Raw genomic sequence first — 15,659 nt, forward strand, 5'->3', positions numbered from 1 at the left:
TACTCCCTCTGTTCCAAATTATAGTATATTTTGGATTTATTTTAAATCAAACTTATGTAATTCCAATCAATTTTTTAGAAAAAAAAACTATTGACATATATCGGTTTAAATAAATACACTATCGAAGAATTTAGTGAAACAAAATTTATGTTGGTGTATTTTATATAATTTGGTCAAAGTTAGGAAAAAACAACTTAGAATAAATTTAAACTAGATTATAGTTTAGAATGAAAATTGGTAATTTCATAAATGCCTCAAAATCCATTCTAAAAGAAATTTCGTGTTGCCTCCTTTTCTAGATAGGGCAATTTCGGTGAATACAACTATCTCTATATATTATATGAATCCAACGACCAAAATCAGGTTAATGAATAGTGCCACGCCGTCCGTTAGCTCAGCCATTGTATCAGGTGAACACAAGATCTGGTCCGTCGGATGTGGATCGGTTTGGATCTTCTACTTGCTTTATCATTTATCCGAGCTGTCACAAAGCTTCACGGGCCAAGTGGCGTTGCTTAGAATAGATAGGAAAAAAAATAGTACAGCTATGAATTGATAAGCTCAAACGATATCTGTTTTAGACCGAAGAAAGGAAGTTGCCAGGTTACTACTACTACATCGTTTTAACGGATGCGCTGAGTGGATGTACTAAAAACTACATTTTTAACAGATAATCAGCTTGTACGTTTCAGCTGGATTGACTTATAAGCCATGACTGAAAGTACTGCTGGCTGGTTTGGTATGAAAAGAAAACAATAGTTGGCTAACTGATAAGCCTAAGACTTATAAGCCAGATACAGGCTAACGAACAGGCTGAATAAGTGATGAATTATATAGTGATTGTATCGTTTTGTTCACTTACAACAATGCAGAATAGCAAAATGAAAATACAACCATACATTATGCATACAATTGCTAATTTATAGTGACAAAAGTGAGAGAAAATGGTGACATGTTTCACTAGATCCTCCAGAACTGAATCCCTAATAACTATTAATTAATCCACATGTCAATACCGATTATTAGGCTCAAAATAACTCTTTTATCTCTCTTTTTTTACAACATTGCACCCCTCGGATGCCTTTGTCTCGCCCTCTGCTCTTCCATTTCGTTCATCCAGTCAGAAAGCCAGAATATACCTTTCCACAGCAGGTACAGACCAGCAGCAACGATCATTGACAGCAAAATAATCAGTAGCACTCTCAGCGCGTAAGTCTTGACTTCCTGCAAAATATAGATACATTATAAGGACCGCGAGTTTCAAAGAAAGCAGCAATTTGTGTACATCACAAACCTGGAATTTGGAGATTTTAACTTCCTGTCCACGGTCACGCCGCTTCCTGCGTTTGGGCACATTTACGACTTCCACAGCAGGGCTCTGATTATTTGAAAGCACGGGAAATGAGCACAGATGCACCAAAAGCTTGGATGTCCAAAACATTTCCAAAGAACAACAGAGCATATTAATTTTTGTATTAATATTAAAAAATGGTAAGACTCAGTACCTTGTTCTCCTGACTTTTCCGGAGATGCAACTCTGAGTCTAGAGCCTTCAGCTTCTTCTTGCAGTCTTCACCGCAGGCAAGTAAGCCAACTCCAAACTGACTTTTAGGTACTTTTGGATCATGACCAGACTTGCGGTATTCCTTGAGGACATCTTGACATAGCCACTCTTGTTTCAGAGTGCTGCATGCACAACGAGTGTTAACCTTGATAGATAAAGCATACAGTTAGTATAGTATAAATAAGTATCATTAACAGAATATAATTAAATCACAAATTCAAATTGTAAACAAACTTTCTATTAAGCAAAATACATAGTCTCACTATACTACAGTTACAGCAGAAAGCTTGTTAACATCACAGATCAAGCATTGGTGTACCACTTCAACATTATTAGTTATTCACTTATTCTACAGTCTAAATGCCTGAGTATGTATGTCAGAGAGGACAGCCTCAGACCATACCTTTTTCATGCACTGATCAACCCCCAACTTGTTTGGGACTTAAAGGCTTTGTTGTTGTTGTTGTTGGGTGACATACTTCTGAGCACAGATGGGGGCAATTTGGTAGTTTTCTGTACAAAAAACATGTTCAAATGCTTGGTAAAATCAATTAAATGGAAATTTGTGATCGAATTTAGTAACAACAGAGAAGTTGCATCAATTTCAATACAAAACAGTTAGGAGCCAAACTGACCTATGACATGGGCCACCACACGTCCTGACTTTAATCTGTCCCTTTGCATTTAAGTTGTTAAAATACACACACTCAAAAGCATGCACCATAGCACCACAATGGCAAGGTCTTTTAACAAGGACTTTACAAGATGGACAATCACTCAGATGGCATGGCAAAGGGCAGGGATGTGAACAAGGAGGCTCCCTAACCTGAAATAAATATTAGTCAATATCCTGCAGCCAAGCTTAAAATTATACGAAACCACAGTAGCTTCTTCATATTAAGCTTTGTAAAACAAACTAAACTAAAGTTCTAGGAAAGGAAAAGAGAGTATCTAACCCTTTGACAAGGAAGATTGCATTGTTCACAAGGCTCAGCAAGTGCGTTCGCTTTACTGATAGATGCTATACGATCTCCTTCAGGTTGATTCAATGGGACTTCTAACACATGGCAAGATTTTGTACAATAATGGTTGCCACAGAGGAGAGGATTCCCACATAAATTTTCACAGGGAAAAGGCCTCCATTTGCAACAAGGCATCTGCAAGAAGTGGAAATGAAGTATATGTTTTCTGTAGTCAGATTTTTGCACATTCCACACATGGGAGAGAGAAGCCACGTGGTAACAAATAGACCAAAAGATTGTGTTGTTCCCAAAAACTTACAGCGCATTCTTGGCCAAGATGCTGCCCAAAGCATGGCACCAAAACCACCTCTTTGCATGGTGGGCATGGTGTCCCGGGTGTACATTCTATGTGCTTTCCCATTTTCTTTTTTGTCGGTTTCAGTAGTGAACTCGGGGTTTGGAGGAGAAATAGGGCCATGACACCTGGATAGTGTATGAAGATTGTTAAGATAACAGAGGTGGTAATCCTTGATAGACAGCCAAGTGCAAACAAGATTTAATTACACATTTCTTGTAGTTCAAATACAAACCTTTCTTTACACGTGTGGCCACAAGAAAGTTCTTCCCCGCAGGTCAGCTTGCAAGGTGGGCAGGCTCCATAGTGGCATTTGTGGGGCTAAGGAAAGGAATTAAATATCACATAAATTCAGAGAATCCATTTGTAACAGCAAAAGCAATTGAACCTACCAGGATAGCTTCCTTACAAACAGAGCCAAACAACTCAAATATGGATTAAAGTAAAACTATATATAACATGAATTCAAATGCATATATATTGTAATTATACACAGAAAAATATTGAGATCTACCCAACGACAGGAAAAGAAGACACAGCAGATTACCCGGCATTCAAGCTTGTGTCGGCAAAGGCAAGGTATACTGCATTTCTTTGAGCATTTGGGTGGTTTCTGGTTCTTCTCAGTCCCACAAGGAACCTGCAATAGGTTTATGCATATTAATCTTGGTAATTAAATTAAAACTTAGCAACAACGCTACAACTATTCAACAAACTATACAGAAGCTGAGCCAGGAGACACTTTTATAATTTTATTCTTTTTTCTTCTTATGATGAGCAAGTATCTTGTGTGCATGATGGACCAAGAAATAAATTTTATTTAGCTGAAAAGAACCTGTCTAATGAAGCATACAGCAGGAAACATAACTTATACAAGGAAAGAAAAAACAGAACTGAGAGTCTACCGAATTCCACCTCAAAACATGTTTTCCCACAGGCGCAAGAAATGGTCTTCATCAGAGGACAAGGTGAACAAACACCTCTGCCAAACAACAGGAGATATGTTAAAGAAGAACCTTGAAAACTTGGGCATTAAGAAGCAATATCCAAAGACAAATGTAACAATCTCATGTATCTATTATGCACAACAGTAGGGGACAATCCAAATATTGGCATGTGCTACAAGCATATGCTTCAAAATGTAAACAATACATGGTAATCCAATGTGTATGTTTGATTTGGAGTTCAGACAGTACCTGTGGCATGGTGAGAGGCATTTATGGTTGCCACATCTGAGCTTCCTATCACAAGTCTACAAAAAGATATATCTATCTTTTAGCTCTCGAAAAGAATCTAAAACCATGGCCAAAAAAAAAAGAAAAAAATGCACCTCAGAGCAGGGTGGGCAATCCCCAGCACAGCAACGTCGTTTACAAGCATGGCGACCACAGTTTCTCGAACGTTGACATTTTCTTTCACACGTCAATTCTTGGTAGCACGGCACCTGATGCAGACATGCAATGCATCACATGAGCATGAAGGATTAAGAACTTGCATCCTGCTAACTAATAGCATAGAAGTATACATATGCAGCGACAGCACTCAATGTTAGACTAAGGATTTTTGCACAACCTAATCGCCAAAACTCGGGGAATAAAAAATGAGAAAGCACTACTTGTTGCTGTGTCAGGTCATATTTGCATATTATAAGGGTAAAAAGCTCAACAATACAAACTAATCTAAAGCACAGAGGCCTCCAGACATCAAATAGGTCCATGGATCTTAAAGAAGTATGTAAGCTATATACAAGATTCCAAAGCATTGTCTTTTGATGTACGCATTATGAGAATTAATTGCTAATAGTGTCTCTAAGTTGAATTTAGACAACCAGATAATTCCTCTGTTCGATTTATCCACTTACATGGATTGATCCATCACAAATGTACTAGATAATACTGTACCTCCTTCTTCAGACCCCCACAACGGCAGGCCTTTGTGATCACAAGACGGCAAGTCTATCACATGGACCACGATGGCACCGCTCTGGGCACCTGTGTCGTCCACACCCAAGCACCTTCTCACATGTCGATCCACATGTGGCAGCCTCTGCATCACACTCCAACCTTGGATAATCCTTCTTCCCACACGGGCAAGTGCGACGACCTCGGAGTGGGCATTCCCCACACTTGCCCCCATGGCACCCCCTCTCACACCTATGCTTCCCACAATCTAACATCCCACCACACTCCCTCTTGCACTGGAAAATCCTTTCAAAGCACAATTTCTCCTCCGTTGTCTCTCCACACTCACATTTGTGACTCCCCAGAACTGCACAAGGCGGGCAGGGGCCATCATGGCGATCCACTGGACAACGATGGAGTCCACAGCTAAGACGTTTGTTACATTTTCGCCCACAAGAGTAACGCTGATGTGCGTAGCGTCGGGGCTCCCGGTGTGCTCCACAGAAGCACCGTGCGTTAGGAACAACGGCTGGGCATGGCGGGCACGGCCCTGGATGGCACAGCAGTAGGCAGGTATGCTCACAGCCAGAGTTGAGATTGGCATCAAGACTGCGGCCACAGACGTCGCCGCAAGAGTGGGGGAGGATCCAGGGGTCCGGAGCCGGGTCTACTGTCTTGGAGCAGAAGCAGACGTAGGAGGAGGGGGTCTCGGACTTGGGGTAGGCGAAGCGGCATTTGGGGCATCCCCAGGTTGGGCACGGCACGGCGGCGCCGGATGCTGACTGGTGAGCCCATGACTATAAGCAGGGGAGGTGGAGGATGGCAAAGCAGGAGGAGGAGCATGACCACACTGGGTCGGAGGGGCGGATAGGATCGAAGCAGATCAAGCACGGCGGCGATCGGCGGAGGAGAGGAAAATGCCAACTTTCGAGAGGTCGGCCCCCTCGCCAGCAACCGAGAGGTAGGCGGAAACAACAGAGGCAGTTGCGGAGTCGGAGGCGGTGAGATTGGCCTCGTCTGCAGAGGAAGATGAGTAAGAGGAGGGGTCGGAATCGGAGATGACGCTAGGGTTCACCGCCGGAGGAGCGGGTGCCGGCGACGGTGAGGGTGCTGGTGCGCGAGGAGTGGATGCGGCAACGTTGGAGGTGCGATTCGGCTTGCGGGAAGAGGATCCGGCAGCGGCGGCGGCGTAGGAGGACGGCATGGCCGGCGGCGTGGTCGTCGCCGCAGACGGCGGTGGTGGTGCGCGCGTGAAATGTGAGGAGTGAGTGGCCTTTTGCAGGTAGATCCACGATATTTTCCTTTTGGTTTTTTTTCTAAAATCGGCGCGGATATTTGTGGGCTCTGAGCACGGAGCCCACAGTGAACCTGGGCCGAGGTAAATTTGTTTTCCTACTTTTGGTCACGATTTTATTTTTCAAAATATACACATTTGCAATTGTAACTTACACGATTTTACACCGAATTTAAGTTTTCAACTAAGAACAGATCCAAATATTCGTAGTGGAACCTATTACCTGAGAGACTAGAGGTTAGGGTTGTGGGCATGTTTTTGTTTGGCAGCTATAATAAATAGGCCAATTCTTCATAAATAAATAAATAGGCCAACTGTTGAGCTGGATTTTGAAAAGTTGGAAAGCTAATTTGCTGATGAAATGAACTAAAAGTTAAGAAGCACACTGAAAGCAGCTTTTCTGGCTCTTAATATGTCGAGAAGCTAAAAAATTGTTATAAAAGCTAATAGCAAAACGCCATCAAACAAAAAAAAAAGCCAAAAAGATTGGGTTTTGGCTTCGTTCGTTTCGCTGAAAAAACAAGCCGAAACACTGTTCCAAAAAAGACAGATTATAGCAAACATGGCCTTTGAGTCGAAAGCCTAAAAACTGTAGCTCAAACAACAACCCTTAGCATTGAGCCGACTATGTAGGAAGTAAACATGTTTTGAGAAAAAAAAAATGCCCAAAAACGACCTGTGGTGATGATATTTTTATGCTACTCTAGACTCTTGATCAATTTCGGCCTCTGCATGGTGGGATTTTTTTTTTTTTTTGGTCATAGCTAGAACCTGAAGATCATGGTGTGACAGCATTGCATGGACCATACTGTTTTCCAACGTCCACTTCTTTTCTTTACCTAACTATGGGGCTTAGAATGATTCGGCGTATGGGATATGCATAGATCCTAATAAAAGGCATTCCTTCACTACAGACCATGATGGGATGATAGAGTGGTTTAGAAAACACAATAGAAACTTCAAGGAAACAACTACTAGAGATTTATTATCCCTAGTTTGAACTGAGGATTCATGTAAACATGACACCTAAGTGACTCTAACCACTTCTACACTGCCGCGGTGAAGTCAAGCCAGATTATTTTCATTTCACTGCTCCGGCATAGCAGAACCTTACTGAAATATAACAGCTCTACTACTCAGTACGGGAGAATTAATTTTTTACCATTATAACGGATGCCGTGAGATAGCACTCTTACGGTTGTCGCTACGCTTTTGCCAGAAGAGAGAGAAACACGATATGAAATTGCGACTTTTGCTCACGTCGCATGCCAACACCTCACGCCAACACGTATCCAACCCTTCCCCTGGCGTCTTTCTACTCTCCCCGAGGCAGGGCAAACCGCAAAAGGGTTGGATGCCAACCGCATAAAGTGTTGGACGCAGCCACACACGTTTGCTCCATCATGATAGTGGCGTGAGATAGCACTCTTACGGTTGCCGCTATGCTTTTACCAACAGAGAGAGAAACACAATATGAAATTGCCACTTTTGCTCACGTTGCACGCGAGCACGGATCCAACCCCACATCTGGCGTCTTTCTACTCCCCCCTGGGCAGGGCAGACCGCGAATGGTCTAGACGCAGCCACATATGTTTACTCCATCGTGACAGTGGTGTGTGACAACACTCTTACGGTTGCTGCTACGCTTTTACCAGCAAAGAGATAAACACAATATGAAATTGCCACTTTTGCTCACATCGCATGCCAGCACCTCACGTCAGCACAGATCCAACCCTGTACCTGGCGTCTTTCTACTCCCACCGGGGCAAGGCAGACCGCAGGAAGAGTTGGATGCCAACCGTGGAAAGTGTTGGACGTAGCCACATATGTTTACTCCACCATGATAGTGGCGTGAGATAGCACTCTTACGGTTGCAGCTACACTTTTACCAGTAGAGAGAAATACGATACGAAAAATGCCACTTTTGCTCACGTCGCACGCCAGCATGGATGCAGCCCTGCCCCTAGCGTCTTTCTACTCCCCCCGGGGGCAGGGCAGACCGCGGGAAGGGTTGGATGCAGCCACATACGTTTACTCCATCGTGATAGTGGTCCTGTGAGATGGCTCTGGGGGGCGATGTTGTCGGCGGCGGTGGCGAGCAGGCAAGACCTAGCTCGTGCGGAGCAGAGAAAGAAGAGGACGGAAGAGACGAGTAGGCCACGCAGGAAAGTAGGAAGACACCAAGGGCAAGGCGGTCATTTCACATGGGGTTGGTGACTCGGATTTGCGCAAGTATAAGGTGCTCACGTGCCACTCGAGCAAAAGTGACAATTTCATATTGTGTTTCTCTCCACTAGCAAACGCTCGTGGCTATACGAGTGCTATCTCATGATGCGGCACCTGTTATAATGGTAAAAGTTAATTCCCCCTCGATACCATACTACTCCCAAACGATACGAACAAGAGCACAGTTACTCCAAAGACAGACATGGCACGACTGCACAGTGCACACAACAGACAACACCTTCAGGCACAGCAAGAGGAACAAATGTTCAGAACCTTATCGCGACAGCGCGACGTCACGGCTACGAACGCGCGCAGGCGCAGCCATGCGCCGCTTGGAACAGAGCCGCCAGGCTGGCAGGCAGGCAAGCCCGTTACCTTTTCACGCGTCAGCGTCACACCGACGGCGCGGCGGCGGCGGCGGCGTTGCCGGCGTGCCCGTCCTTGCGGCGCCCGAAGTCGTGCACTGCGAGGTGGAGCTCGGCGGCGGCGAGGAGGAAGTGCACGGCCTGCGCGGGGCGGAGCAGCGCCACCACCTCGCGTATCGTCTCGAGCCGCAGCCCGTCCGCCATCTCCAGCACCCGCCTCATCCCCTCCGCCTTCGTCTGCATCTCCCGGTCCATCGCCCCCGCGTCCAGCCCGCCGCCGCCCGCGAGCTCCACCATCGTCTTTGACGTCAGCGCCTCCTGCACACGCGGCCCTCGTTGACCTCACGGGATATTTTATTTCGTGAAGGGGGAAAAAAGTGCCGCTGATTTTTTTTTCTCGCCTTTCTTACTCACCTGTGCGCTCGCGGCTGTTTCCTCGATCTCGCGCTCCCTCGTGATGGTGCGGTGCTGCAGCTGGTCGGCGGCCTTGAGCTCCGCGGCGCTGAGGTCGCTCAGGTCGTCCTTGAGGCCGCCGCCGTCGAGGAAGACGGGGAGTTGCTGCTGGAGCTGCATCGCGGACTTGGTGTACAGCAGCTGGATCGTGGCGGTGGGGCGCGACCCGCCGCACCAGAGGTAGAGGTTCTCGGTGGTGGAGGTCCAGGACGAGGTGAACATCATGTTCACGTCGTCGGCCGCGGCCGCGGCCTTGGTGCTGTAGTACTGCGCGTAGTGGCCCAGCACCTGGTCAACGAGGCGGCGGAGGTCGTCCTCGGGGGCGGCCGGCTCCGCGGACGCCGCGGCGCGGAGCTCCTCCAGGTCGCGGGACTGCTCGGCGATCCAGGACTCGAAGAAGTTGGAGAAGGACTCGTTGGAAGACATCGGCGGAGGAAGGGTGCCGGTGCCGTTGCCCCCGCCGTGAGAGGGAGGCGCCGGCGGCGGGAAGGTGGCGGGCATGGCGTCGATGTGATGTGGTGGTGCTGGGCTGCTCTGCTGCTGGCGGTGGGCGTTGTGGCTTGTGTGGTGGTGGGAGGGGCCCGTTATAAAGGTCGTCCATGTCGGCCATCGCGTGGGCCCCATTGCTCTTTTCTTTCGATTTTACTTGCTTTTGTATATTTTTTGTGACATTTTTGTTTCAAAATTATTTTCCTATAGAAAACCATGTACAGAGTAGCAGCTTCTAGGAGAAAAGTTTGTGGTCGGCAACGCTCCATGTAAGCATGGCCATCGGTGGTCGTCGAGTGGGACCCACTCAATCTTTATCTGTGAGGTCCGTGCCTCGGTGCATCACGCCTGGGTCTGGTGCTGTGGACCTCTCAGCAGGATGAGCTAGAGTAAATACTCTTCGTGAGTATATAATTTTTTTTACAGTAGACATATATAGTAAAAAAATAATCATAATCACTTCTACTCCGTATTAGTAGAATAGATAGATAGATGCGGCTGCAGCTATGGCAACGCGGCTATAGTATGTGCACTAATAAGTAATAATAATAAATGAAGAGATTGTTTGTTCCCCGTCATCATTCGCCACGCCACGCTCGTGGCTGTTGCGGTACGTTGGCCGCTGTTTGGATTGCGTGTACATTGAGACAGGCGTATCTGTGCGTTGGTTTTCCCCGCAGGTGTGGCGGCCACTTTCCACGCCACACGACGCCATAGATTCGGTGGCCGCGCCACACCTCTATGTGGCGGGCGGTTTTGGGTTGGCATTGATTCTACGTCAAAATTTATTTAAAATCGAAATGATGTCTAAAATCTATTACCATTATCTTTTAGAAAGCTGGGTCATGTAACGTGTCAGAATCTCTCAGAATCCCTCGGAGACCTCCCCAGGGGGTCCTTGTCTCATTCGGCGCGTTTGGTTCCTTGCGTAACCAAGCCTGGCTCATACCTGCAGCACCAAGCCCTTGCCGGCCAGGATCAACGCATGCATGGGTGTTTGTTTGGTTGCTATCTGTGTTCAACCAGAATATAGACAACTGGTGATCGATTGGGCAGTTCACGCGCACGCCTGCTTTCTCACGCGTCCAACCTAGATGTGCCCAACGCACGGCGCCAGCCAGGCCGCGGGGAAACGAAGCCCCGCTATGTTTTTGGCGAGCCAGGCTGGGAGGGAGCTTTTACGTCAGGCCACGTTTAGATCGCAAAAATTTTTTGGCTTTAGGCTTTTTGGAACTAAACGGCATCCAAGATTTTTTGGCCAAGTGCTGTTCATGGTGCGGTCGCAGGCCTGGCATCGTGCGGCTTGGGAGGCGTGAAGGACGCGTGGTACCCCCACCCACCCCTTATCCATTCACGCTCGCCGCCGCCGGTCATCCCTCCCACCGCCCCCGGTCTCCCGCCATCCCACCGCCGCCGCGCAGATCCATGAGCTCCGCCGCTAGATACACGCCGTCGGAGTCCGGATCGAGGACCACCTTCGCGCGTTCGGTGATGGAAGGACACGACGGCAACGACATGAACGGCGCCGGCTACAATGGCGACCACGGCATGGATGGCGCCCCCCACGGCAACGATGCGCGCACCAGGGATTTCCTGGCGCCCGCTAATCCCTGGTGCCATGCCGGCGGTAGCGGCCTCTTCCCCGACGCGGCGCAAACCTTCTCAGGTTCCAGCAGCTTCAACCAGTCCCCGCTGGGGTTGGAGTCGCTGGATCTCAACTCCGGCGAGGACTGGACGTAGATGCAGGCCTACACGGGCTACATTCAGGGGGAGAATGAGGTCCCCCCCCATGGCTCCCACCCACATCCGCGTGCCATCCCGCAACAATGCGCGCAACCTCGGATCGAACACTAGCAGCGCCGGTGGAGGAGGACAAGGAGCAGGCATGGGTGGAACATCCGTTGGAGGAGGCTTCGTCCCTCCTCTGTCTCGTCCACGGGGAGGCGCGTCCGACCGTCACAGGGGCCGCAGTGTGCGTGTACGTGGGTCGGGGCCAACCATTCTTGATGACAACTTCAATCAGGACGACAACACGCAAACCCCGCGAGTCCCGGTACAAATCCCACACCCTATCTCCTACATCTTCTGTTTAGTAGTAGATCTGTTGAGTTACATGCATATGTGTTCGGTGCTATATGTATTATTTACTTGCTGCTGCTATGGGTGTGTTGTGATACAAATTTAAGCTGCAACAGTTGTAGATATTGATTAACCTAGCTTAAGTGTTTACCTAATGCTTTAATCTCTGTACATGTGCTGAACTAAAACTTGTTCGACGCCATTTACCATGTCCTATTACAGAACTGCACGAAAAACTAGGTTGCATTTTGTTTTCATGATTCCTGGTGTTGTTATGCATCGTTTAGGCTACCAAACACAAGGCAAACTGGACTGTACCGAACACTCAGATTTTCTGTGACATATGGTGCCATGAAATTGCCATTGGCAATTGTACCAAGGGAGTGATGAGCAAGACTGGGTGGAGGGACCTCTTAAGGAGGTACCAAGCAGCAACCGGTTTGGTCCATGACAGGGAGCAGATTGCTAGTAGGCTAAGGCAGCTGAAGGCCCAATGGGCATTCTATAACAAGCTCCGCTACAGCTCTGGCTTAGGCCGTAGCGATGATGGAACTGTTGAGGCCACTGATGCATGGTGGAAAGCAAATACCAACGTAAATGGTCTATCTATCTCTTTTGGGTTTCAACACTTACTAATTAAAACACTGCATAACAAATGGTTTCATATTGCAGGGGCAATCGGATTTGATGAAGTTCAGGAAAGGTTTGCATGAGTACTTAGATCAAATGGACAAAATATTTACTGGAAACACAGTAGATGGCTCCACCTCCTTTGTTGCTGGTGAAAGTGGTACTATTGACTTGGATGGTGCAAGCTCTGATGAAGAGGCAGCAGATGAGCAGGATGACCAGCTAACCCCACTTAGCATTGACAACAAGAGGGCCAGCAGCACGAGCACCACTGCCTCCAGCCCACGTAAGAGGTCCAAGAGCCCAGCACTGAGGGCAATGGACAACAACATGAGGACACACAATGAAATTGCCAACCGTAGGCTTTGCCTGATGGAGAGCATGTTTGAGCACAGGAAGCAAGAGGACCAGAATTCACGGTCGGCCCTTAGCCAGAAGATAGACAGGGTCACCCAGATAGCAAAGGAGATGGGTATAAGTGCACAGACTCCAACATTGTTCAGGGGGGTGTACAACATCATCCACAATGAAAGTGATATGGACTTCTTCCTTGCCAACGGCCCTGAAGAAAGGATGATCATCATCGAGCAAGCTGCGCCGGTCGACCCATAGACCATCTTATCTTATTTCATCTATGAATTGAAGTTCATGTCGTAATGGTGTCCTGAAACAATGTCAGTCATGTCCTATGTCATTTGAACTAAGTCTGTAGTGCATGAATGTGTGTTACATTTATGTTTGTGATGTTTCTTATTTCAACAACTTGAATGTAGTAATGTTTGGTGAACTTCAAGTATGGTGACCATTTGCACTATGTGATGCATGGGTGAGAGTGACTGGCACATGTCAGTGAACGTAGTCATGCATGACATTGATTTGTAATGTGATTCATGATTGAGTTTACTCCTTGTTTGTTTTGACAGGTTGATGTTGTATCAGCAGCAACAACCCTTTGTGCAGACCCTTGGGATGATTTAGAAGAGATGATAATGGCTGAGTTAGAGCATGATGAAGATGATGATGCTTTTATGTATGGTATGTACCAGTATGCCCTACACATTGACAAGCATTTGAATAGGGCTGAGTATAGGCAACCTGCCATGACTGGTTTGGAATGGGTACAGAGGAAGCTTGGGGATAGCAAGGCCTGTTATACCATGTTTAGAATGAGCCCACCTATGTTCCATAGGCTGCATGATCTTTTAGTACAATCATATGGCCTCAAATCTAGTACTAAGTCCACCTCGGTTGAGGCTCTAGGGATATTTCTTTAGATGATTGGGGCACCACAATCTGCTAGGCAAGCTGAGGACAAATTTGAGAGGTCTCTAGGGACTGCCTCCAACATGTTACACAAAGTTTTGAAGTGTATGGTGAAGCTTGCTGCTGACATCATTAAGCCTGTCGACCCACAATTTAGAACAATGCATCCTAGATTGAGAAACCATAGGTTCTATCCCTACTTCAAGGACTACATAGGGGCTATAGATGGGACTCATGTACCTTGTGTAGTGCCCAATCATAAGTTTGTGCAGCACTTGTGCCGCAAGGGCATGACTACACAAACTGTCATGGCTGTCTGTGACTTTGACATGAGATTTACATTTGTTCTTGCTGGTTGGCTAGGGTCTGTACATGACATGAGAGTATTCAATGATGGAACAACAACATACAGCCATGTCTTCCCACATCCACCTGTAGGTACACACCTATCTGATAGTACATTTGGTTCGTTGTTGTTCGACTACTTGAATGTAAAATATTTTTTTGTTGATGTAGGGAAATATTACCTTGTGGACTCCGGGTACCCTAACTGGCTAGGTTACCTTGCTCCTTACAAGGGAACTAAGTACCATCTGCAGGAGTATCGAGACGCCCCAGAACCCCAAGGTAAAGAGGAGACCTTCAATTATGCACATTTATGTCTTAGGAATGTCATTGAAAGGTCATTTGGAGTTTTGAAAATGAAGTGGCGCATCTTGCATCAGATCCCTTCGTATGCACCTCATAAACAAAGCCAAATCATAGTTGCATGTTGTGCTCTACATAATTTCATTAGGATAAGTGGCATAGGGGATAGACACTTTGCAAGGTGTGACCGTGATGATAACTATGTGCCGCGACAAGCGTCTGACAATCAGCCTGACCCCGAGGAAGTTGAGGATGAGTTTGATCTGATGAATGAATTTCGTGATTCGATTGCTTATGCTTTGCTAAACCATTCTTGACAGTTTTGTGTGTTTGAGGACATGTATGTATACTGCAGTTGTACGGTTGCTGTTAATGGTTGACGACAGTTTGTGGATGAATTATGCATGATTAATTGTTCAATACATCTGTTGTGTAATTGTGATAAAACATGCATGATGTTGATTGAGAGACAACAGCATGCATGCATTTGCAGCTACATCATGCATTGGGTGCATGCATGTGTTTGCATGTTGCATGAGAGACAATTAATGCAGACAATTCATGGTGTAGCTGGCTGGTTTGCTTGTCAGGTTTTTGGATGTCAGGTTTTTGGCCAAAACCTGCATCTGTCAGGTTTTTGGGTCAGGGCAAAAAATTTTGTGATCTAAACGCGGCCTCAGCCGAGATAGGCCCAAAGCAGCATGCAGGGAACCAAACGTGTGGAAATTGCATCAGAGGAGCCAAACCGGGGGCGCATTCAGGGTACCAATCACGTTCATAGTCTCTATGAGATTGTGAGCCTAAGGACACCTGCGTTAAGAAAACAACCAAGAAGTATCTAGAAAAATTTCCATTAAGCAAAAAAAAAACATCACTCATATTAGAATCGAAGATTACTCGAATATGGGTGGTATGATGCATGATCTAACTTTCCGTCCCAGCAAAGTTGAGGTAGGCTTATTTTCTCACATTTGCCAAGTCAGAAGTTTCACATAACAAAACAGCGTGGCTAGTGGCTGGATGCTAACCCCTCCCATAGCCCGAGCCTGCCCCGCGCCTGCTGCTATTACGCATGCCCACCTGCTGCTTCGCATGCTGCTACACCTGTGTGCGTCCTGCCCACCTCCTCCTATTACGTATGCTGCTATGCGCCCGCTGCATGCCGCTGCGCATGCATGCTGGGGACATCCTGCGCCTGTGTTCACTTTCGGTGCCTACTAATGAAAACACTTGCAACATGAAGCACTTGCTGCAACATACGTATGAAACAGGTGAAACATTTGGAACATACGCTTAGTAACATATGTGTATAGCCACTACAACATATGCAACATCGAGGTAAAACACTTGCAACATACGTCTAAAACAACTGAAATATTTAAAACATACACTTCCAACGTACGTGTATAACCATTGCAATATATACAATA

At 46.8% G+C, this 15,659-nt stretch overlaps 1 protein-coding gene and 2 pseudogenes across 1 annotated transcript; 1 reads left to right on the plus strand and 2 right to left on the minus strand.

Moving 5' to 3' along the window:
- Positions 1–814: 814 nt before the first annotated feature.
- On the minus strand, positions 815–6,378 carry LOC136449581 (NF-X1-type zinc finger protein NFXL2-like; annotated as a pseudogene).
- Positions 6,379–8,468: 2,090 nt separating this feature from the next.
- LOC136451609 (protein DOG1-like 2) lies at positions 8,469–9,769 on the minus strand. The gene is made up of 2 exons (XM_066452301.1): positions 9,082–9,769; positions 8,469–8,985 (listed from the first exon to the last, which is right to left on the minus strand). The coding sequence occupies exons 1-2, from the start codon at positions 9,742–9,744 to the stop codon at positions 8,695–8,697; spliced, it is 954 nt and encodes a 317-aa protein (XP_066308398.1). The 5' UTR covers positions 9,745–9,769; the 3' UTR covers positions 8,469–8,694.
- A 1,629-nt stretch (positions 9,770–11,398) lies between these two features.
- Positions 11,399–14,546, plus strand: LOC136454305 (uncharacterized; annotated as a pseudogene).
- The last annotated feature ends 1,113 nt before the right edge of the window (positions 14,547–15,659 follow it).

This window comes from Miscanthus floridulus, chromosome 5 (assembly GCF_019320115.1).
Source record: "Miscanthus floridulus cultivar M001 chromosome 5, ASM1932011v1, whole genome shotgun sequence".
In the NCBI taxonomy this organism is placed as follows: domain Eukaryota; kingdom Viridiplantae; phylum Streptophyta; class Magnoliopsida; order Poales; family Poaceae; genus Miscanthus; species Miscanthus floridulus.

Bases quoted from the DNA above. Each gene is read 5' to 3' on its own strand.
- LOC136451609 (XM_066452301.1), bottom strand. From the start codon at position 9,744: ATGGGGCCCACGCGATGGCCGACATGGACGACCTTTATAACGGGCCCC. The intron at 8,986-9,081 runs GTGAGTAAGAAA...CCGCGTGTGCAG, and splicing joins AAACAGCCGCGAGCGCACAG to GAGGCGCTGACGTCAAAGAC.